Here is a 22,641-nt window from a genome sequence, read left to right on the forward strand (position 1 = left end):
AATAGTATGTAAAAGCAGAATAAATAGCCCCAAGCGAGGTCCTGAGGGATTTGCTGATGAAAAGGCCCTGAGCCTGCCAGTTTGGGCTTTGTGACAGTTCTTGGAGCCTCTGGATTAAGTCGATTTGCCTGAAGCCACAGCACAGGTGGGGGTGGAGGCGGGAAGCTAGGACTGGAACCAGGTGTGCCTAGACTCTACAACCAGTGCTCTCAGGAGTCCTCTCCCCCCGCCTCCGATTTAGGAGTTATTAACACAATAATAGAGACTGCTTTCTGAAAGCTGGTTAGTATCAGCTACTTCACATCGGACCAATCTCTCCTTTCTTCACCTGTCACTTGGGGATAATTGGGCCTGCTAGAAGGTTCTCATCATGTCTCCCCAGGATCGCTGAGGAGCCAGCCTGTCATCACGTTGGAATTCAGCCACCAGCTCATGTCATCACTCCCTGGCCTCAGCCTTCTCTGTCAGAACCTTCTCCTTGACTCCAGTGTCCCCAGCTGTATAGCCCCCCCCCCCCACCGAAATACTTGATCTTTCTTGCTGCTGGGAGGGGCTGAGACTACTGTCTACCCCACACAATGAAGGAGGGCTCCCCAAAACACCTTTACCAAATTCTACCAGCTTCCTGAGTCTTGCTTTTCTCATTGGTAAATGGCAACACATGACATCCACCTCACAGAACTATGAGGAAGAGTAACTGACCCGACTCTCCCTTAGGACTGTCTTTACACCCATTCCAGGGTCTAGTGTAGTGACGTGCTGGGGGTGGAAGGTCAGGGACAGTTGTGAGGTGTGTCCCAAGACCCCTACTGTAGGTCATCCTGGCTAAAGCCCTGGCTGTCCAGGAGGTCAGCAGCCAGAGGGCGCTTTCCACACTCAATCCTACAGTGCCCTATGGTGCCTCCTGGGCTTTAAGGGCAGGCACCTGCAATCAGGATGAATTCCAAACCCCTCCCACTGCCTGGGCAGGGCCCTGCCAGATCTGCGGGCCCAGCCCTAGGCCTCGCCCCTGCACTCACGCGCGCTCGCGCTCTGCGCAGCAGCTACGCAGCGCTCCTCTCTGGTCCTGAAGCACGCTGCTCACTCCCGCCTCAGCGCCTCCGCACCAGCTCTTTCTACCTGGAGCTCTCCTCATCGGCTTCTAGGGAGACCTCAACTCCCACGTCGCCACCCCAAGAGGCTTTCCCAGGGGCCTTGGCTTATGTCTTCGCCCCCACCCCACAAACACCTGGTCTCTCCTCCATTTCTTTCCCCCAATGCGCTCACCAGATCTGAAATGACCCTGTGAATTCATTGTCAGTCTCCCCTAGGTCTGCTGGGAGACCCCCGAGTCCCCAGTGCTTGGCAGACAGTAAATATCTGCTGAATAAATACTGAAAGAGTAAAACAGATATGTTATTCTGTATACCTTGCAGATGAAGAAACTGGGGCACAGAGTAGGTAAGAAGTTTGCCCCAGGCCACATGCTTATTAAGTGACAGATTTAAACCCACGCCTGCTGATGGAATCCATGCTCTATATCCCATAGCTCGGGGCTCCCCAGAGGCTCAGGCTGCCATGGGAACCTTGGCTGCCTTCTTGTGAAAGAAGAGGAGGGCTGAGGAGCACTGGGGCAGACAGCAATTTTGAGATGACACGTCCTGACCAGGGGCTGCTTTTCCCAGCAGGACTCTGCCAAAACTGGAAAGAAAAACTGCAAAACTGTCTGGGCCCCTCACTTCTGGGCTGCCAGAGCCTGTTGAGAGGGCAGCGGGGAGGAGAATCATCCCACATGTCTGGCTGTGGCCTAGCAAGCTATGAACATAGGGCTGACCCTGTGACAAGAAGTCACTTAAGTGGCACATGTTCTCTGGCCCTGGCACTCTGAATCAGTCTTAGCATGCCTTGCTGCTCTGGAGGTACAAAACTTCTAGGGCTCATTTTGCAGATGGGTCAAATGAGGCTCAGAGAGGGCAGCTTTTGCCCAAGGTCACACACTTGGGAGGTGGTAAGTAGGGAGTCCAAATGCAGCCCAGTCTTACTATAGAGTAAGGGGTATAGAGTCTGGGCTCCTTGGGGCTCCCATGCTTCCCCTGAGTCTTGTGCCAGTCCTCCAGGGAGAATGTCTAGGGAGGCCGATGCTTGTCAATCAGCACATATCTTTTTCCCTTTTGCCATCTGGATTTGGTTTCGTTTTGAACTCAGGACTTCAGAAAATGAAACCAAAGCTATGTAACCGTTGCTGTTGGTACTAAAGAGAACCCACGTGGGTTTAGCAACTGGGGCCTGACTCACTACTGCTTTCACAACCAGGATCTGGTTGGGGTGGAGGATGGGGCCAGTCCCACTGTGCAGGCAAGGAAACTGAGACTCAGCAGGACTCAAAGCCATACAGGGTGAGACGGAGCCTTGGATGCCAAGCTCTGGAGCTCCCCAAGCTTACTAAATGAGAGGGAAGCCGGCGGACCTGTCCCCCCTCCTCCCCAGGCAGGCTCAGCATCCAAATGAATCTATGATTTCTTTGGCATCTACTGTTTTTCCAGAAGACAGACCAAGACTCGAGATCGCCAGGTCGGGGAGGAAGTTTAAAGCACAGTGCACAAAGGCAAAAGCTCTGGGTGTGAATCTCAGCTCTGTCACATTTAAGCTGTGTGCCCCTGGGCAACTGACTTCCCCTCCGAGCCTCAGTTTCTTTATCTATAAAATGGGCAGATTGTTGTGCACCAATCCAATAATCTAATGCCTTTAAAGCATTTACCATATAGTCAGCTTAAGCCAATAATCACAGGCATCAGTACATGAAATGCAGGGGGCTCCACAAGGATGGGTGGAAGGGTAGCAGCAAGAAGGAGGCTGAGAGAAGGAGGCCTCGGTCCCCAGGAAAAAAGGGTGGCTCTCCCAAGTAGCCAACAAGGCTGTCAATGGGGGGTGAGGGCATATGGACCATCAGCTATTTATAGATTTCCCTCTGCTAAGAGGCCGGCCAAGGAGACATGTTGGCAGGATGACAAGTCATGCAGGAGCCAGCCCAGCCTGGCCGCCTTCTTGGGCCTGCACCACCCACCCCCAGCTCAAGTGAGAAGGAGGTGATACCCCTCTCCATGACCCCCTGAGGCCTGGTTTGCCCTGTGAAACTCTCCTCCTCCTTCTACTCTGCCTATGCCTCTTCTGGCCTGTGCTTCCTGAGCGAAGGCTTCTAAGATGAGCATGAGGAATAAAGCCATGTATGTGTCTGCGGGCTCCAACATGCTGCCACACCCACGGGCACCCTTGGGTGAACATTAGCAACAGTAAACACCTACTGAATGCTTATTATATACCAAGGACTATTCTAAGCACCTGACTGACCCATGATCACTCATTTAATCCTCACCGTTTTGAGGGAGGTACTATTATTATCTGTTTCACAGATGAAGAAACCAGAGGGGTTAATTACATGCTCAAGGTCACAAGGCTAGAAAGTTGCAGAGGTAAAACTGGAACCGAGGCAGTCTGCGTCCATAGTCTGGCATGTAACCACTACTTTATATTATCTTCGTCACCCACCATAGGACACAGCCCCCAGCAGGTGCTCTGGAATGACCACAGCAACTGACCACTGGTACTTGCACAGTTCTGCATCTTTTCTGTCACCCCCGGCACATGAATGCCTGCACACGCACACAACCCAAGACCACTGTATCAATGACCAACACTAATTGCTGCCACACACAAATTCGGGAAGCTGATGGGGTCCTAAGCAAGACTGTTTTGGGGCCACCTCCTTGGGGCCTGGATTCTGCCTGAGGGCACAGAGGCATGCAGGAGGACCTACCTGGCACCGGGGCTTCAAGGAGAGGAGCTGGCTAGGCTGCCGCCTGAGAGCTGCCTGTAGAGGGCAGTGTGTGCCAGCGTGAGGCCAGCCACCATGCCCCAAGCCTGTCCCGTCTTCTGTGTGACCCCTCCAAACTGAGACTATCCACCCACCCACCCACCGGCTCCAACCCTCATTTGTTCTTTCTTTCCTTCAAAAATACATGTACCAGTTAGGCATCTACTCAATGCCTTTCCACCAGACAGGATCACTGGATCACACGCAGATGTATAAATTGTAGCCCACACCATTAACCCCCGCGATCCCAAGCCCAAGGTGTGGATGCCTGGGAAGGCAGCTACTTGATGGAGCGACCATAGGGGAATATATAAGAAAGAAGTGGAGGAAGAGGAGGAGTGGCCAGGAAAAAACAAAGTAGGTTTTGGGAATCATTGCATCTGTAAATGAATGATTTTTTTCATTGGTCTCTCCAGCTGCTCCTCTCCCCAAATTAAAGTGAGGAGGGCGTGACTCCTCCGGAGGACCCCATCTGCCAGTCACTGCAAATCACGGCCCCTCCCTGAGCCTCAGTTTCTCCTACTGGTAGGAGGATGAGCCACAGCCTCGGGGAACCTTGCTGAGCCCCGCCCGGTTTCTGAGGAACTCAGCCTGCCATCAAGCACCCCTCCTGCCTTGCTGAAGGGTTCCTCTGAAGCCTGTGGTCAGGCTGTCGCTTCCTGGGAAGCCCAAGCCAAGACCAGGCACAGCGACGGGTCGGGGGGTTGCGGGGGAGGGCGGCCGCTCCGGAACTACCCGAGCAGTGGTAACATCCCTAGAGGTCCACGGCCGGGAACAGTTTGGCTGGACCCCAGGTGGAGTGGAGGGGTCTGGTTCGAGGGAAGTAAAGGCCAGAGATCGGCCGAGATGGGTGCTGAGACGCCCGGCGGGGGAAAGGGGTGTGTCAGGGCTAGGCGGGAGTATCCTACAGTGCTTGACTGCAGAAATCTGCGACCTAGTGTAGAGGGGCAAAAGTAGGGGCGCCAGGGCCGAAGGGGACATCCGAGAAGCGGCCAGGGGTTCAGGGGCAGGGCCAGAGACCTTGATGGAGGGGTCCTAGAACAGGTGCAAGGCAAGGTCAGGGCAGAGGGCTTCCACGGGGAGGGTCCCCGGTGTGCGCAAAAAGGTCGAGCTGGTGTGGAGAAAAGAAACCGAAAGTGGCGCGGAAGGACTGGGCCTGCAGAGGGGGGTGGAGTCGCGAGGGGCGGAGACTCCCGTTGCAAGCCCCACCCCTGAAGCTGGTCTTAAAGACTGGTGCAGGGGCGGGCGTGGAGCAGAGCGAGCTGCGGCCGTGGCAGCTGCACGGCTCCCGGCCCCGGAGCATGCGCGAGAGCCGCCCCGGAGCCCCCTGCTGCCCCGCCCGCGGCGCCCCGCGCCCCGCCGCCAGGTGAGCCCGGCACTAGGCAAGGAAGCGGGAGGGAGAGGGGAAAAACAGAAAGAAAATCGAGTATCAGTCTGGCCTAAGCGGGCTGCGTGGTGGGGTAGCGACTGCCACTTCCCTGGCACCCGCCGACCCCACCCTGGCAGCCCCCCGCGCGCGAGGTTCCCGCAGCGCAGCTTTTCTCCTGCCTGTGCCCAAATCGCCGGGACGAGGCGCCATTCCCCGGCCTGGCCAGCAGGCGGCGGCCTTGGGGCGGCGAGCCGAGGGCTGGGTGGCCGGAGCAGGGGCAGGCTTCTCCTTGACACCTCTCTCCACGGCCCGCTCCTTACCCAAACTTTTGGCGTCCCAGAGGCTGGACTCCGCCCTTACCGGGCCCCCACCTCCTGGAAGTGCTCTGCAGAGGAGGAAGCCAAGCCATTTTCTAAATTAGCCCACTGAAGTTCAAAGGGGCCCGCGCTGACTTGGTCCTATGCCTTCTGCCTTTAAGGGTTATCGGCCCAGCCTTAAGCCCCACACCTGCCCAGCCCCGCCCAGACTCCGCTCACTGCCTCTGTCTCCCCCATCAGCGCACCCCCGGACGCTATGGCCCACTCCTCCGGCTGGCCCCTCGTGTAGGATGGTAGCACACAACCAGGTGGCAGCCGACAATGCAATCTCCACGGCAGCAGAGCCCCGACGGCGGCCAGAGCCTTCCTCCTCCTCTCCCGCGGCCCCGGCGCGCCCGAGGCCCTGTCCCGCGGTCCCGATCCCGGCTCCGGCCCCGGCCCCGGGCGACACGCACTTCCGCACGTTCCGATCGCACGCCGAGTACCGGCGCATCACCCGCGCCAGCGCGCTCCTCGATGCCTGCGGCTTCTACTGGGGACCCCTGAGCGTGCACGGGGCGCACGAGCGGCTGCGCGCCGAGCCCGTGGGCACCTTTCTGGTGCGCGACAGCCGCCAGCGGAACTGCTTCTTCGCCCTCAGCGTGAAGATGGCCTCGGGCCCCACGAGTATCCGCGTGCACTTCCAAGCCGGCCGCTTCCAACTGGACGGTAGCCGCGAGAGCTTCGACTGCCTCTTTGAGCTGCTCGAGCACTACGTGGCGGCGCCGCGCCGTATGCTGGGGGCCCCGCTGCGCCAGCGCCGCGTGCGGCCGCTGCAGGAGCTGTGTCGCCAGCGCATCGTGGCCACGGTGGGCCGCGAGAACCTGGCGCGCATCCCCCTCAATCCCGTCCTGCGCGACTATTTAAGCTCCTTCCCCTTTCAAATTTGACCGGCCGCGCAGGCAGCATTAACTGGGGCGCCCTTTTTTTTTTTTTAATTATTATTAATTATTATTTACTAGGAACCACATGGGCGCCCTCCCTGCCTGGGTTGGAGGGAGCCGGTGTGGGGGGGTGAGGCACCCCCCCTCTCGGCTGGAGGCGAAGCTGCAGGCCCTTTCCCACCTCTTGGGGGCGTGCCCCCCTCTTGGTGCTCCCTCTGGGTCCCCCTGGTTGTAGTAGCAGCTTAACTTAACTATCTAGGGCCAGGACCTGAACTTGTACCTCCTACCTCTTCATGTTTACATATGACTAGTACCTTTGCACAAACCAGGGGTTGGGGGAGGGTCTCTGGCTTTATTTTTCTGCTGTGCAGAATCCTATTTTATATTTTTTACAACCAGTTTAGGTAATAAACTTTATTATGAAAGTTTTTTTTAAAAAGAAAAAAGGTTTCTAGAGTGTGTGCTTTGGTCAGAGGTTTTCCTTGGTTCTGAAAGGGTCCCAGGGAGAGAGACCCCAAGACTGACCTGTTTGGAGGCGTGTATGTCTGTGGCTAAGAACACTGCTTGGTCCCCCTACTACTCTCACAAGAGAGGAACTGTGGGTCTAGTTTTGGTGGTGTGTGTCTGGACAAAATGGCAGCTCATGTTTGAGCACTTAATGTATACCTGGCCCTATTATGAGCTTTTCATGCCTCAATTTACTTAATCCTATAGAGACAATCCTATGAAGCAAGGCTCTTATCCCCATTTTACAGAAGAGAAAACAAGTGCAGGGGTAAATCTGCCTGTGGTTATTCCTGTGTCAAAGAAGACACCTGGGCCATTTGGCTGTCCCCAGAATCTATTTGAAATGGATGACAGAGAGAAAATTTCATTCTGTGACCACACTTGTAGGAAGGAGGATAGTATGGGAGCTTGATGAGTCTATGGAAGGAGGAGTGGCACATTCTGAAACTCAGCACCGAAAGAGACATATTTTAGATGGGATGGGGGATACAGGGCTGGGCCTGACTTCCTTCCAACCTTGTTCTGTCTTGTGTACTTTTTGGTGAACATACAACTTGGAGTCAGAAAGAAGCTCTGTGGTCTGTGGTGGCAGGAGGGCCCTGCTGGTGGCTTTGGGCAATTCCCTTTCCCTCTTGGGCCTCAGCATAGACCTCTAAAATGGGTTTGCTCGAGGACATGGTTGCTGGAACCCTTAGCAGCAGAAGTCTACGCATCACAGAGAAGGTGGTGATTTCAGGAGTCATGAGAGGGAAAGGTTGCTCTGGGATGCTGGTGAGACTGGCCCATATCACCAGAAAGTCCTCACAACACAGGTTTTAGGGCCACTTCTGTGTCTGTGGCAGCCTGGCAGATAAGCCATGCTGGCAACTCAGGGCTATACTACCACACCCGATGAATTGGGTCATTTTCAGGTTTAGGGTTAAACAGACATTGCCAGTTCATTTTTAGAAGTCAGAATGGCCCTCTGCAGCCTTGGACATGCTTACAATGGAGTGTCCTAATACTTAATAATACCTTTCAGACTTGAAAGTGCAGCATAAAATTAACTTGTGAGCTGGACCTGCCCAGGCTTGTCTTAGGAATTAAATAGGTTCCAGGCCTCAAGGTGAAGGATGGCCAGGAGAGATTTAGGATCTTAGAGAGCTTCGGCAATTTCGTCCTTTAATAAGGGGTGGGAGGGAAGGAAGTGATGTCTCTACCTCCAAGAATCGCTGTTTCTTCTTTAACCATCTCCCTGCCCTTTCTTTTCTGCTGTGTGGCTCAAGTCCTGTCATTACAACTCCTGTCCTTGTTATGATTGTCATTGTTATGATTTTCCCTGTCTCCTACCCAGCTTGGGCAGTACCTGGAGAAACAGGGAGAAATCCAAGAAGGTAATGCTTGGGCATACCGCAGACGCACAGTGAGCGCTTACATGTGTGCAGGGCCCTATGCTGCCTTGTTTAATCATCATAACCATCCTGTGAGTTAGAAACCTCTCTCTCCATTTTAGTTGGGAAAACTGATGATCAGCGATGCACAGAAGGGCACACTGCAAGTGGAGGAGCCAGATTTTCAAACTTAGATAGTACTATCTCAGAGGCTGGGTACCACTAGGTACCATGACCTCCCACAAGGACCTAACGGACCCAAGGTCCCGATAATAACAATAGCAGCTGTTAGCATCTAGCATTACAGTGCAAGCACCATCCCAAGCCCCGTGCTACCTATATTAAAACATTCAACCTTCACCCTAGCCCTATGATTTAGGTACTATTAACATCCCCATTTTACAGATGAGGAAATGGGTCCTCATCTAAAGGGATGAATTAGACAGTCAACAACATTTTCAGAGTTTTTTCCTCCTTTAAAAAAAGTTTAAAAACCACTTCTTCATTAGACAAACTCATTTCTCTTATAAAGCCGGGAGCAAAACAGCTAAGAATAAAGACCTCTTTAATCACACTCCCCAGAGCTGGCCCCTTCTCTTTGTAAGTCATTTTTTTAAAGTCTATACTAACATACAGTGGCTTAAAGTGACCGAAAGCCCCCGGGGAGCGGTGCTCCAGGCCCCATGTGACAGATCCTGTGCATGTCCCAGTGCAGAGGAAAAGGGCTGGGGCGGGCGGTGTGTGCCATGCGGCTTCCCCAGCGGTGCAGATTCTCTCTCAAACCTCAGCTTCATGATTCAGCAGCGCTGACGTCAACTTACAAGACTGAAAAGTTAGAGAAGGGTTTGTGAGGGGCAGGGCACTGGGTTGGGGGCCCTGGTGCCACAGAGGTGGGAGTGAGTTACCCGGGCAGCATGGGGCATACAGAATGGGAAAGGGGCAGCTCTTTAGAACAATGGGGACTGTATGCAGGTGTGGGAACAGCGTTCAACCCACATCGAAGCCACCCTGAGTTGGGGACTCTGATCCTCATTTTAGAGATGAGGAAATGGAAGTGCAGAGAAGTCGAGTCACTCAGGGTCACAGCTCAAAAGTGATAGCCATGACTTCCACCAAGTCTATCTCACTCTAAAGGCAACTGGTTTTGTAAAGAATGGGGGTCGGGGGGACAGAGGGCAGAATCATGGAAAAATGCATATTGCTAGGCCTAACCTCAGCCTGCTTGATCCTCCCAAGCTTATGAGTAGAACTGTTATTGTCCGAGAGCCAGGAAGTGGAGCACTGAGCCTCTTCATGAGGTGATGCACGGAAAGCACTTAGCATACAATCTGGCAATACATCTCTGAATGATGCAGTGCTCAATAAATGAGAGCTCAGTCCATATAACACTCATTCACTGGGCACCTACTGTGTTCTAGGTGTTACCTTAAGCCCAAAGGATACAGGAATGAACCAAATTGAGGGAGTCTGATCCATGCTCTCATGGAGTTTACTTTCAGGGCTTCAGACAGTAAATAACTAAACACCAAACTAAAGAAATAAAAATTCCGAGTAGTGACAGTGCTCAGATGAAGACAAGGTGGTTGGACCGGGGGTGGGGGTGGGGTATTCTAGAAAAAAAAGTCAGGAAGTCTCCTCTAAGAGGACACTGAAATTGTGCCTGGAATGACAGGATAGAGCCAGCTTGGGAGGTCAGCATTCCAGGCAGAAAAACAGCAAGTGCACAGGCCATTAGATGGGATGAATTCGGAAGGCTGGCCAAGCTGGAGTTGATCCAGTGTAGGCAAGTGGCAGGAGATGAGGTAGAATGGGTGGGCAATGGGCAGGGGCCATAGCCCTGTAGGCCTTGGTGAGGAATGTGGATTTGAAGCGTGACAGGGAGCATGGGAGTGACCTGATCTAATCTGTGTTGTGACCAGATCCTCTGACTGCTGGGTAGAGATGAACTAAGGCAGGGAGGACTGGTGAGGTGGCATTAGGCTTCTTCCCTTATTATTTGTGTATTTGGGGATGGTGTGGAATGGGGTGGGGGCATCTCATTCTTGGCCAGACCCCTCAGCTCCAACTAGTCAGACCAATAGCAAGGCAGGGACAGCCACAGGAATGCTGAGACCTGGCCAAATGCTGGAACTGGGAGGGGGCCAGGCCTGAAGTGACCAGCCGGCATCAGTCAGGAACCTCAAGTATGACTAGACTCTGAGCCTGGGTCTGAGTAGAGCCCCAGGGCATGGCCCCCCAGACTCAAGGGGCTTCTTGGAGCAGTGTTTATCTGTGCAGGGCAGAGCTGGCCTCAACTTTGGGGAAGGATGCGCCGGACCTGAAAGGAAGTCTGGGCTGACACAGGGTGAGTGTGGCCAGTGCTACTCTGGATGCTTGCTTTGCATCCCCCTCACCTGGCCTCCACTAGCATCATTCAGAGACTCTCTAGGGCTCCAGGATTCCAGGGAATAACGCAGAGTTGACATGATAATGGGGGGGGGGGGGGCGGGTCTCAAGGTCCGTCAGAGAGGAGAGTGTAGTTTTCAACAAAACAAATTCACGCAGATGCCCACGGTGGGTGCTCAAACTGCGCCGGCCTAACCCGGTCCTGGCCGTGGAACCTGACAGACAACCTCTGGGAAACCTGGGTCCACGCTCTACACTGACAGACCCCAGTACAACCCCTCTACCATTCCCTGCCACACACCCAGCGTGAGATCGGCATCGCCAAGCACCAGCCCTCCAGTGACTCCTTGCGGCGCTTGGGCGAAGGCCCGCCTCCCACGAGGCCCCAGGAGGACCCACGAGGGCCCACGAGGACCCATGAGGCCTTGCAGGCCCTGCACGCGCGTCTGGCCTCGACAGCACTCACCGACCACGCTCGCGTCTGCTACTGAGCCTTTTCACGTGTCGTCCCCTCGTCGCCTCGGGGGTCGTGGATGGTGTTTCCCAGCCTGTTTGGCAGTAAAGGCTTGTACAAACGCAAGTTGCCTTCGCCGGAGCCCGAGGGCCCCGCACGGCTCCCGCGCTCCAGTGCTGCCGCGTGCCGCGCGCGCTGATGACGTCACGACGCCACCCTCAACGTCCGCCGCCGCCGAGCCCACCCCGATGCGAATTTGGCCTAGGTCGGCTCTGTTAGGCTGCGCTTGGCCTGCCGCATGGCCTCTCCAAGCTCCCCCGCCCCTCTCGCTTGCGTGTGGTTCTAACACCGGCCTGGACAAGCTGCCAGCTGGCCATCCGTGGTCTCTCCGGGCGTTGAGAAGACCCGGAGGCCCAGAGAGCGCATGTCCTAAGGGCATGCCAAGTTACGGTCATAATAGCATGCCTTCCCCCGCCCCCTGCAGTCCTCAGAGACGTAAAAGTTTCTACCCCATCCTAGTCCACAGGGACCCTCTTTTCCTCACCTGGACGTGATTTTAATAACTGTACCCACCCCATGGGTGAAATTAAGTAAAAGGGTGCCTGTAAAGATATCCCAAAAGTGGGACTGGCCCTCTCTGTTTCTTGACCCTTACATTGCTGCTGTTTTAAAATAACACCACTTGCTGAGCACCTCATGGGTGCTAATAATTCACGCAAGTTACATCTTGAGGAGACAGGCTCAGAAAGGTGAAGGTATAGCCCCCATGCATGTGTAAATGGCCAAGCCTGAGTCTGACTCCTGGTGCCTTGATGCCTAAGCACATGATCTTACCCACTATGAAGCTCAAAGGTCACGGGTTTATGCTTCATTTCTGACACTTAGGACCGCCTTGAAGGATGTTCAGAACTAACCAGGGCTCAAAACATCTCACGCGCCTGTCCCTTCTTCACTGCACAGGCTGGGAAACCAGGAGAGGCAGTGGGCTGATGGGCTGGTAATTCCACAAATGCCCGCATCAGAATTTAGCCTAGGATACTGGCCAGGGACGCTTAATTAGAAGGGATCCTGAGAAGTGGCTCTGGGGCAGCCATGGCAGCTGATGGTGGGGGGGGGGGGGGATGGGGAAGGTCATGGGTACAAATGAAGATGGGGTAGGACAGGGGAGGTATGAGCCAGACGGCTGGATCCTGTGTGAGGTCAAAGCTGGGAGGATGACATTCAGGGCCGCCCCCACCTGAGGACCTGCAGGGGCCTGTGTGGTGAGACACATACTCCTCTCCACACATGATGAAAGAGAAGAGGGGGCAAGGCCTAAGTCAGCCGTGGCGGCCCCTCCCACCAACATTTCCTTCTGTGAGGCAGCAGAAAGAGCTGGGACCCAGGACCTGGATTCAAGTCCTGACTTTGTTGACTGTGTGACTGCAGTAGCCTAACCTAGAAAATAAGAATTAGATGCAATTAGACCCACTGCCCTGCTTCAGAAGGGTCATGAGGATCAAATGACTTAATATAAGTGGAAACAAAATGAATCAGCACCCAAATATACAAATTATAAGAATTATTATTATTTATCACATGGGTTGCCCAGATGTATTCGAAGCAGCATAACCATGAAGTCAGATGGGCCTGGTCCCATTCTTAGCTTGTCATTTGCTAAAAATAGCCATGGCTACCAGCTTATCCACATGCAATGCTCACTAGACACATTCTGTGTAATTGATACTCATTAGGTATCGTTCTGTGTAATTCGTGCATAGTATTTCATTTAATCCTCATAAGTACCATATGAAACAAATTTTATTATTATTATTATCCTCATTTTGCAGATGAGGAAACTGAGGCACAGGGAGGCTAAATAAAGTACCCAGAGGCTAAATAGAGGATCACACACAGCAAGGTGGCAGAACCCAGGGGCTTCCAGCCAGGCAGCCCAATTTTACAGCCTTTCCTTATTTTTTAGTTCTAAGCTGAGGTTGCCAAACTGTCAGATACTGGAGATCCACTTTTATGATTTTTGCCAGTTCTATCCAAGTTCCAGCTGTTCTGTTATTCAATTGTAATTTTCTTCAAATCAAGTTACTTGATTTGTAAGTTTTCTTTTAAGGGAAAAATCATTACCATACATAAGAATGCCAGAATTGCTTACCACAAAAATACAATGAAATCTGAACATTAGAGAATTCTACCTAGATTGGGTATCTTGCTCTGCTCGGAGAGGTCTGCTCCGTGTTTGGGGCAAAAGAGGGAAGAAAGAGAAAGAGAGAGAAGTGTCAAGTGTCAGAGGTGTGTTTAAGACACAATAGCACCCATCCGAGACATTCTCCTTAACTTAAACAGAAAGACTATAAGAGAATGAAAATAAGAAATTGCTGTTTCATGGCGGGGGTAGGGCTCAGTGCTTTACAAAAATACCCTTATGTCCCACAGAAAACCATCATCTAGAAAGCCTCCAGGGCACGCATCCCATGCCTGGGAAACACTGCCCAGAGTGCTGCCGGCTATGCGTCGTGAGCAAGCAGTCCCTTCACTGATTCTGAGCCTCAGTTTCCTCACCTGTGAAATGGGGTAAGCATCCGGATCTCACAGGGTATGGAGGATTAAAAGGAAATGATTATAAACTATTAAGCATAGTGTCCGTTTTCTACAAGAGGCGTGATGTTCGCAGGGCAGGCCAGGCCCTATGTCAGGGGCCCTGCCCCCATCCCCAGCTTAGGACACTGAAAATGAAACCCTGACACACCCAGCCTGGGGTTCTTCAGTGCCATTTTCTTATCTTTCATTAAATCCCCTCTGTGCTAGCCTGGTGACAGGAAGGGCCATAGTTTCTGGGAGGTGGGTAAAAGTGAAACTACCTCAGGTCCAGCTGGGAGGGGCCTGCTAGGTTCTCCCAGCCAGGTAAGCAGGGGTAGGGGGCAGGGGAGGAATGTACATACACTCGACCCTTAAAGCGCACCTCTCCTTCACTGGATTCAAGATGGGGAAACGGAAGACCAGAGATGTGGGCTCTGGCCAACTTTGCAGGCACTAGAAAGAAACTGGGTCAGATTGCACTTTTGGTCACCTCACATTCCTTAGCTCCCACTGCAAATGAGTTACTATTAGCACCCCCTTATCTAGGTTGGTACCATTATCGTCTCATTTTATAGACAAGGCAAATGAGGGCAGGAGTGGTTGTTCCTTGTCTATGATCTCACAGCTGGTAAAAGCAGTAGAAGCAGTGTTTCAACCAAGCAGGATGGCTCCAGGGCATTTCCAGGGTTCCTGATCACTAGATATAAAAATATCACCCCTTTCCCATGGGATGTGATGTTTTTCACCACCTAACCGCAACATACATTTCTAATCCCACGCCATTCCCTTCATACTCCCTGTCTGCTTCCATCATCCCTAATTTCTGATTATTCCCTAGGCCTTTTGAGCAGCCGGGGGAAAGCCTTTCGATGTTTCTCCTTGCTTCAGCTTCACTTGGCAAACTCCTACTCAATCAACCCTCAAAGCCCAGTTCAGCCATTGCTTCAACCGGGAAGCCCTCCTTGACTCTGCCAGGCCCCCACTACCTCCGTTTCTGCCTCCCTTAAAGCCGAGACTGGTTTGCTCTGTCTCCTAGACTTTGAGTGCCAGGAGGGACCATCCCATTATCTGTGTGATACAAGCAAGTTACTTAGCCTCTCTGGACCTCGGTTTCCCCATTATTACCAACATTATCTCCCAGGACTGCTAGGGGGAGTAAATGCATTAATAGCTATAAAGTGTTTAGAAGCATGCCTGTATAAGCAAAGTTCTCTAGAAATGGAATGTCAATCCCACAATGACTGAAGATGACAAGACGACAGGCTAACCTGAGGAGTCCTGAGGAGAGAGAGGATGGACCAGGCCACACAGCTGAACAAGGCTCTAACACGGCCCTTCCCTGAGGGGCAGGTGTGCCACCCTGCTCCCCACTCAGATATGTTCGGTGTAAGACACAAAAATTCTCTTCCATGTTTATTTCAGTGTCTATTAGGAAAAAATGTCTCACATCAAATCCGAGATGTTATGGTTATTACTGCCTGAGACAACATTGAAGTAGGTGTACAGAATTTTTACAGTTTGGGACAGAGGCATTTGGTTAGGAAATGTGCTAAAAATTGTCTTAGGTGAATGATGAGGTTTGAGGAATGCTGGACTAATGAAAGAAAATGGTCAGGGGGAAAGAGCCAGAGGTAGAGATTGATAGGAACTAGAGTTGGAGAGGGGAAGGGAGGGGAGGGAAAAGACAAGAAGGAAAAAAAGGAAGGGACGAGCAAACAGAGGGCCAGAGAATAAAAGAATGAACAAAGGGATGGATAGGTAAATGAATGAATGAATGAATGAGTAAATGAAAGAGCGAGTGAATGAAAAATAGGTGGAATGAATGAGTAAGTGAATAATGAATCATTGAATATGTAAGTGAATGAATGGGCAAAGAAATAAATAATCCAAGGCACATATAAACTAAAGGGCAAATTAATGAAGGGGAAGCATTGGTGGCCAAGCCAATTGGCAGGCCCTTAGCCCTGCAGCCCATGCTCTTGCCAGCTCTCACAGCTGTGACAGGGGCCATGTAGGACTTCTCTGGGCTACAAGCCTGGTCCATGTCCTGAAGATTAGCTGTGCCGCCACTACTTGACCCTGGGAAGCTGTGCCTGCAATACTCTCCCCTCCCATCCATGTACCTTGGGTACTTACTGCACTCCAGCCCCAGAAAAATGAAAGCGAAAGCCATCCTGAGCTTTGCCCCAGCCTTCCTGTCCCTCAGCTGGTTTCTTAGAAATCAGCCGCCTGGGCTTCCAGCTGCAGCCTGGACTTCCTCCCTCACCCAGAGGTCCCTTCCCCTGGTGGGTACCACATTGCCAGCAGTGATGGGGCCAAAGGCCTGTATTGGAGTTGGGGGGCCATAATGTGTGGAGCTCACGCATTCATCCCGCAAATGTTTATTCATGCCTCCCGTGTGCCAGGTGTACAGGGAGGAGATGAATTTGAGCTGTTCAGAGAGTTAGGAGGACAAGGACTTAGGCATGGTTTCAGTATCACCTGAGCCAGGCCCCACCGGGAGGGTGCCTGGAGGGTTTGGTGGGAGTCACCAAGAAAATTAATTAGGCCTAGGAATCATGGGGAGGAGGGTGAGAGATTCGGAGTCAAGGAGGCCCCCTGGACGGGTCACTGAGTCTTCAAGTGTAAGTGGGAAGGAGTTCACCTGGGCAGCCTTGGTGGGGAAGTGCATCTCATCCAGAGGGAAAAGCATGTGCAAAGTGATTTACTCAGAGAAGAGTAGTGATTTATTTGCCTAAGACCTCACAGCTACAGTGGAGATCCAAGTGCAGCCAGTGTGATGGACCTCTCTGCACCCCGGATCCTCATCATGCTGTCTCACCTGGAACACTCCTTCTGCTCCAGGCCTCGGACTCCTACACACCTCGCTTAAATCCTTGGTACCACTCTGTGGGGAAGACACAGTTGGGAGGAAAAATAAGGCTCAGAGAGGTAAAGTGACCTTTCTAGGTCACACAGAAGGCCAGGGGAGAGCTGGGATTCTCACCCAGCTGTGTGGGACCTCCAAGTGCCCCCTTCTTCCTCTGCGTGAGGCATCTGGTACCTCACAGAACACAGAACCGAGCTGACTGTCTCTGTCCCCACATTCTAAGAAAATGGAAGGGACGGCAAGAGGACAGGCTTTGCGGCTGGAAAGCAGGGTCCACATATGCTGTACTGTGACGAGTGCTTTGTTCTCGGACTGCCACACCTCATTCCGTATAGTCCTGAAGGAGCTGTCAGTCACAGTGCCCCGGCCATAGGTGGACATGGACCAGACTTGGCCAATCAGAGTTCCCCATGCCTGGGTTCAGGGTGGGCACATGAACTTAGCTGGGCCAATCAGAGACCCTCCTGGGACTTTGCTGCTGAAACAAACGATTTGCTCTAAACTGGAGCCTGCTGGCAGCCATTGTGCCCATTGGGCAAAAGAATTGAAAAGAAGGAACACAAGACAGATAACTGATGTGTGGCATGAGCGCCTGCATCCAGCCATGCCTGAAATCCATGTCTAGACTTACATGTTACACACACCTGAAGTTTCCTTTTCACTTATATTTGTCTGAGTTATGTCTCTGTCCCTTACAATCCAAAGAGTCCTGGGTAATCAGAGTTTGAAGAGCAGCAAGGGTCAGGGGTCAGGTCCGGTCAGACGAAGGGCGATCGATGAAATGGAGCCATGCATCCTAGGAAGAGACAAAACGACTGTCTGGTCTGGAAGAGGCAAGACTAGTCTTGCTAGGATCTGGGTCCCTCCGAGATCCCCTCTCTCACTGATGTCGGCCACCCAGGAGGCTGGAATGCAGACACTTCCATACTTCCTGATTCATGGTTGTTCTTAATAACTTACTTTTTTCACTGAGGAAAAAAATTCTACGTTAAAAAAAAATTTCCTTCTCATTTTTTTAAACGGACTTTAGTTTTAGAGCAGTTTATAGGTTCACATCAAAATCGACTGGAAAGCAGAGTTTCACATACTCACAGCCTCCCTCACTATTAACACCCTATCCTTGTCTGCATTATTTTTTAATTTCCACATTTGTTTTTAAATTTTTAAAAGAATCTACCGATAATGTTATTATTAAATATATCGCATATTTTTTCCTGATTTCTACAGATACATATATTTTTTTCTTTAAAAAGAAAAAGACAACATCCTTTTTGATATACCCACCTGATCAGTGAGAGACCAGTGAAGAGGTCCAGTGTTGACCTCGTAATGCACATTTCATCAAATGTTCTCAATCGTCCACTAAGGTTTTGTTGCTTTTTCATGGAAGGGAAAACTGCTGTTCAGACAGAGGAAGTCACTCTGGTTGGGGGGCCCTCGGCAGGGTGGGGAGGGGCCCCCGGTCAGCGGTCATGAAACTGGGCACAGCATGGGCTCTGGGAGTTTTGTCATGAGAGGAGGGATGCTGGCCATGCTGCTGTGCGCTGGGCACTGCAGGGACCTCCACCCACATGGTCTCAGTCCTTCTTACCATCCTGGAGAGATCGGGCAATTATGATCCCCATTTCTCAGATGAGGAAACTGAGGCCCAGACAAGTGAAATGACTTGCCCAGGGTCACGCAAGCTAACACGTGGTAAAACCAAAATCAGACCTCCATGAGGTCTGAATCCAGACAGAAGCATCGACATCCAGGTAGGGTCTCTGACTTTGTACACTGTCGGACACACACACACACACACACACACACACACACACACACAGACCAACGGGCTCTGAACAGGCTTGAATAGTGTGCTGCAGTACTCTGGCCTTAGCTACGTCTTTGCTTTAATCTTTCTGGATCCCTTCGTAAGAATCCAGACAACCTGCTTATTGCAAGGACAGTGAATTCATTGGACGACAGAGTCAGGATCCTCAACAAGCTCTGGATTAAGACATGGAGGGGATGCCATGGTGAAATTTAAGGTATTAATGTAAACTTTCGATACTGGGGTTAAAAAAAAATCATTTGTCTCAATACGGGTTGACTTCTGGTCTTATGACTAAAGCTGAGTGTAAGTTCAAGGTTAACCACGAGTGCAGTGTGGTTGCGAGTTAATCCGGCAATAGGACCTTCCCGCAAGGATGCTCAGAGTGAGAAGTGACCCACGGTGACAGTGTTGGCTTATGCGCCTTGTATACACGAATGTTGAGCCCTCATGCCATGCCTGCACATGGCGCATGCTCAGGGACCCTGGGTGACATTGAGTGTTGCTGACAATGAAGGACGCTTACACACATTCTGGGCATACGCTACATGTTCAATAAATGGAAGTAGCTATGGGTTCAGCAAGGGGAGAGAACACAGGAAGGAAACTGGTAACATTTAGCGTCACCATTGTAACTGGCGATATATTATTAGCTAGGAGATACAAAGTATGTATTATAACATAAGGGCGGTATTTTGTTTAGCACTTGTTATGTGCGGGCACTGTGTTAAGCGCTTCGCAGTATCTCGTTTAATTCTTAAAATAATCTTCTGGGTAGATCACGTTAGGCTGAGTCATATGAAATTGCCGTTTTTGTAGGTCAGAGACACAAGGATATTGTTAACTTCATACGGTTCAATCGAATAGATTCTTCATGTCACAGATTAAGTAAACCCCACTGGCAGGGCCTGGAGTCTTCTGCCTGCTCAGAGGATTCAGATTTTGTCCTCGGTTCCCCGTATTTATCCACCTCTCATTCTGGCTACCTGGTGTACCCACAACCCCGCCCCATTGTGGCCGAGTCTATATTTAGAGCCTAGGTTTCTGTGAACTGGGGAATTGAGGAAGTGACTTATTCTAGAGTCATGGCAGCCACCCAGAGATAATGGCATCCAAGACCCTAAGTTTCTGACTGACTCTGTCACTGCCACCAAAATGGAATTTTTTCCCCTCTCTAGATTTCCAAGCCCAAACCAGCGAGACAGAAAGAACTGAGGGCCTGCCAGGTGGCCTATCTGGTGAACAGATGATATCGGTGGGAGATTTGTGTCCATTTTGCTACCAGACACACTGAGGCAAATCTGCGCCAGGCCTGATTGCCAAGTGCCCCTGTCAGGGGCAGAGAGGAGAGGGGAGGGAGTGTTTCTGGATAGCCAGGAGGCCCAGCCTGGTCCAGCCCGGCCCAAGCATCCCAGAGGCTGTTGGAAGCACCCTCTGGACCAGCCTTGCCTACCACTGCTGGGGAGGTTGCTGAACTGACAGCCAAGCTATAGGGGCACTGGGCCCGAGGCGGGGGGTGGGGTGGGGGGGCGTATTTCCAGGTAGTCAGACTGAGATAGAGGGTGGCAGCTGCGGAGACAGTGGAGGAGGAAAGGGGCAGCCTGGTCCCCGCTGTGCACAGCCCGCCTGCCAGGCACAGCCGGTCTTCGGGGAAGTCACCGAGTCGGAGTTCCAGGAAGCGATAACGCTTGTTGAAACCTCTTTCTTGTGGCCTAGTCTCGTCACATGGCTTGGTGGGGACCAACGTCAGGCAGGGCCACAGGTCTGGGCCGGCTCACACTCTGGCAGCGGCTGCCGCCCTCTGCTCTCCTCAGAGGCTGAACGGGGAGGAGGAGGCTGGGCAGGAAGGCAGGCGTTCGTGCCCCCTACACAACCTGGCATAAGCCAAGAACACCGCCTGTATCCTCCTCGTAGCTGGTTCAGCCTCTGATTCCTCATCCAGAAAATGGGGCTGAGGATCCCTAGGCCCAGGGCCACTGTGAAAGCAGGTAGTAGGTACTAAGGAAACAGAAATTCCTTGCTCCTTTCCCATGAAGTCAGGGAACCTGTCTCGTTCTGGAGAAAGGTCCCTCCACCTCGGCACTATCACCTTCAGGGCTGGGTGACCCTTTGCTGTGCGGGCTATTCTACGCATTACAGAATGGTTAGCGGCATCTCTTGTCTCTCCCCATTAGGCACCAGTAGTACCCATCCCCAGGCCCCAGTTATGACACCAAAAATGTCTCCATACATGGCCAAATATTCCTAGGGGAAAGACCCTGATCTAAATTCGGTGCCTGGCCCATAGCAGGTGCTCAGAAATTAGTAGGTTCTCAACCTTGAGGGCAGACCAGGTCTGGTTCATTTTACACCCCATCACCTGGCAGCACACAGGTGCCAAGGGATAATCTGAGAGGCACTTAGCCCTTCAACCTCTATCAGTGTCTCACCTCACACCCCTAATTAACATACCATCTAAATAAGAACTGTGCTGGAGGCCCCCAACTTGAGGGTAGCAGGTTGAACTGAGGGTGGGGTCAGGCATGACACACGGGATGCAGGGAAAGGCCACATGCCAATCAGCAAGACGCCCCTTTCTCCAGCCTCCTGCTTAGTCCTTGGTGGCTAGCAGCCCTGCTCTCCCCCAGGCAGGAGCCTAGGGGAGTCCTCTTTGTAGACACTGACCTGCCCAAGAGAAGACACTTCAGATGCTGACTCTGAGTTCCTACAATGACAGCCAGATCCTGCCAGGTCGCCTGGATGAGAGTCACCTGTCCACATGCCTTGCCTGCAGGCATGGAGATTCTGATGATCTGTTTTCTGTTTCCTGTCTTCAATATGAACTCACAGCCAACAACCACCGAAGCAAGCTTATGACATGAAAGGCAAAGATCAAAATCAGCAGAGGAAAAGAATTCCTAGAAAACAATTGGTACAGGGAGCAGGGAAGCCCTTTCAGACCACAGAAAACCCTCGGAGAAATAAAAGATGTTGCATCCGTAAAACAAGAACAAGAGTCTGTGCGAAGGGACATTCAGCGAACGAGAAAGAACTAGAGAGGTGAGAGTAGAAAGAAAAAGGTCGACATTGGCATTGGGAGAGAAGGTGGAGGAAATCTCCCAGGAAGACGAAGAGATTGAAAATACAAGAGAAAAGGTAAGAAAATTAGAAGATTATTGCACAAGACATCACGTCAGTCCCATAGGCGTTAAAGAGAGAACAGAAGAAATGAAAGGAAAAAATGTTCTGAAAGGGACAGATATGAGCCTCTGTACTGGAAAAGCTCATCGACGGCAGCATTCGTTTTCTCTTCTGTGTAAAAAGTTCCCCCAATTCTTAGCAGCGATGGCAGGCAGGGTTCCAAGACAGACCCATTATTTCCTGCCACCCTGCCGAGCCCTCAGACGTGTATTTGATGGATTCTGCTCCCCCATGAGGTCATGTTTTATGGCGCAGTTGATTTCACACAAGGGAGATTGTCCGGGGAGCCCAGCTTAATCACACGCACCCTTTAAAAGCAGAGCGTTTTCTCTGGCGGGTGCAGGGAGAGGAAGTCAGAGATTTGAAGTACAAAAAAGATTTGATGTGCTGACGCTGGAGCAGAGGGGGAGGGGCCACACGGCAAGGAATGCGGGTCACTTCTACAGCTGAAAGCAGCCCCCCGCTAATACCTGGGAAGGAAAGGGGGACCTCAGTCCTACAACCACAGAAACTGAATTTTGCCAAAATCGAGAATGAACTTGGAAGCGGCTTTTTCCCCAGAGTCTCCAGACGGGAGCCCAAACCCCAGCTGACTCCTTGATTTTAGCCCTGTGAGACACCCCGAGCAGAGAATCCAGCCATGCTGGTCCCAAATTCTGACCTAGGAAAACTGTGGGATGATAAAATCATGTCTATGGCCATGCCATCCTGAACAAGCCCGATCCCATCTGATCTTAGAAGCTAAGAAGGGTCGGGCCTGGTTAGTACTTGAATGGGAGACTGCCTAGGAAGACCAGGTGCTCTAGGCTTAAAAAATAAGGGATTGTAAGCTAACAAAGTCCTTGTAATCTGTGAAGTCAACCAAGGGTTGCCTCACCTAAAATAAATAAATAAGTATAAATAAAAATAAAGTCGTGTTGTTTTAAGCTGCAAAATTTGTGGTCATTTGTTCCGCAACAATAGAAAACCCATACAGCTGCTTAAAGCAATGAACATTAACCTCACACAGTTTCTGTGGGATCTGCGTAGTAGG

At 51.7% G+C, this 22,641-nt stretch overlaps 1 protein-coding gene and 1 pseudogene across 1 annotated transcript; both read left to right on the forward strand.

Moving 5' to 3' along the window:
• Nucleotides 1-5,114: 5,114 nt before the first annotated feature.
• Nucleotides 5,115-10,220, forward strand: SOCS1 (suppressor of cytokine signaling 1). Its single transcript, XM_016159682.2, has 2 exons — nucleotides 5,115-5,216; nucleotides 5,777-10,220. Exon 2 carries the CDS (start codon nucleotides 5,827-5,829, stop codon nucleotides 6,463-6,465), a length of 639 nt encoding a protein of 212 aa, XP_016015168.1. The 5' UTR covers nucleotides 5,115-5,216; nucleotides 5,777-5,826; the 3' UTR covers nucleotides 6,466-10,220.
• Nucleotides 10,221-22,298: 12,078 nt separating this feature from the next.
• LOC118607390 lies at nucleotides 22,299-22,417 on the forward strand (annotated as a pseudogene).
• Nucleotides 22,418-22,641: the final 224 nt, after the last annotated feature.

This window comes from Rousettus aegyptiacus, unplaced genomic scaffold, assembly GCF_014176215.1.
Source record: "Rousettus aegyptiacus isolate mRouAeg1 unplaced genomic scaffold, mRouAeg1.p scaffold_m13_p_8, whole genome shotgun sequence".
Taxonomy (NCBI): Eukaryota; Metazoa; Chordata; class Mammalia; order Chiroptera; family Pteropodidae; genus Rousettus; species Rousettus aegyptiacus.

What these genes read in the sequence shown, in the direction of transcription:
- SOCS1 (XM_016159682.2), top strand. Translation starts at nt 5,827, where the DNA reads ATGGTAGCACACAACCAGGTGGCAGCCGACAATGCAATCTCCACGGCA.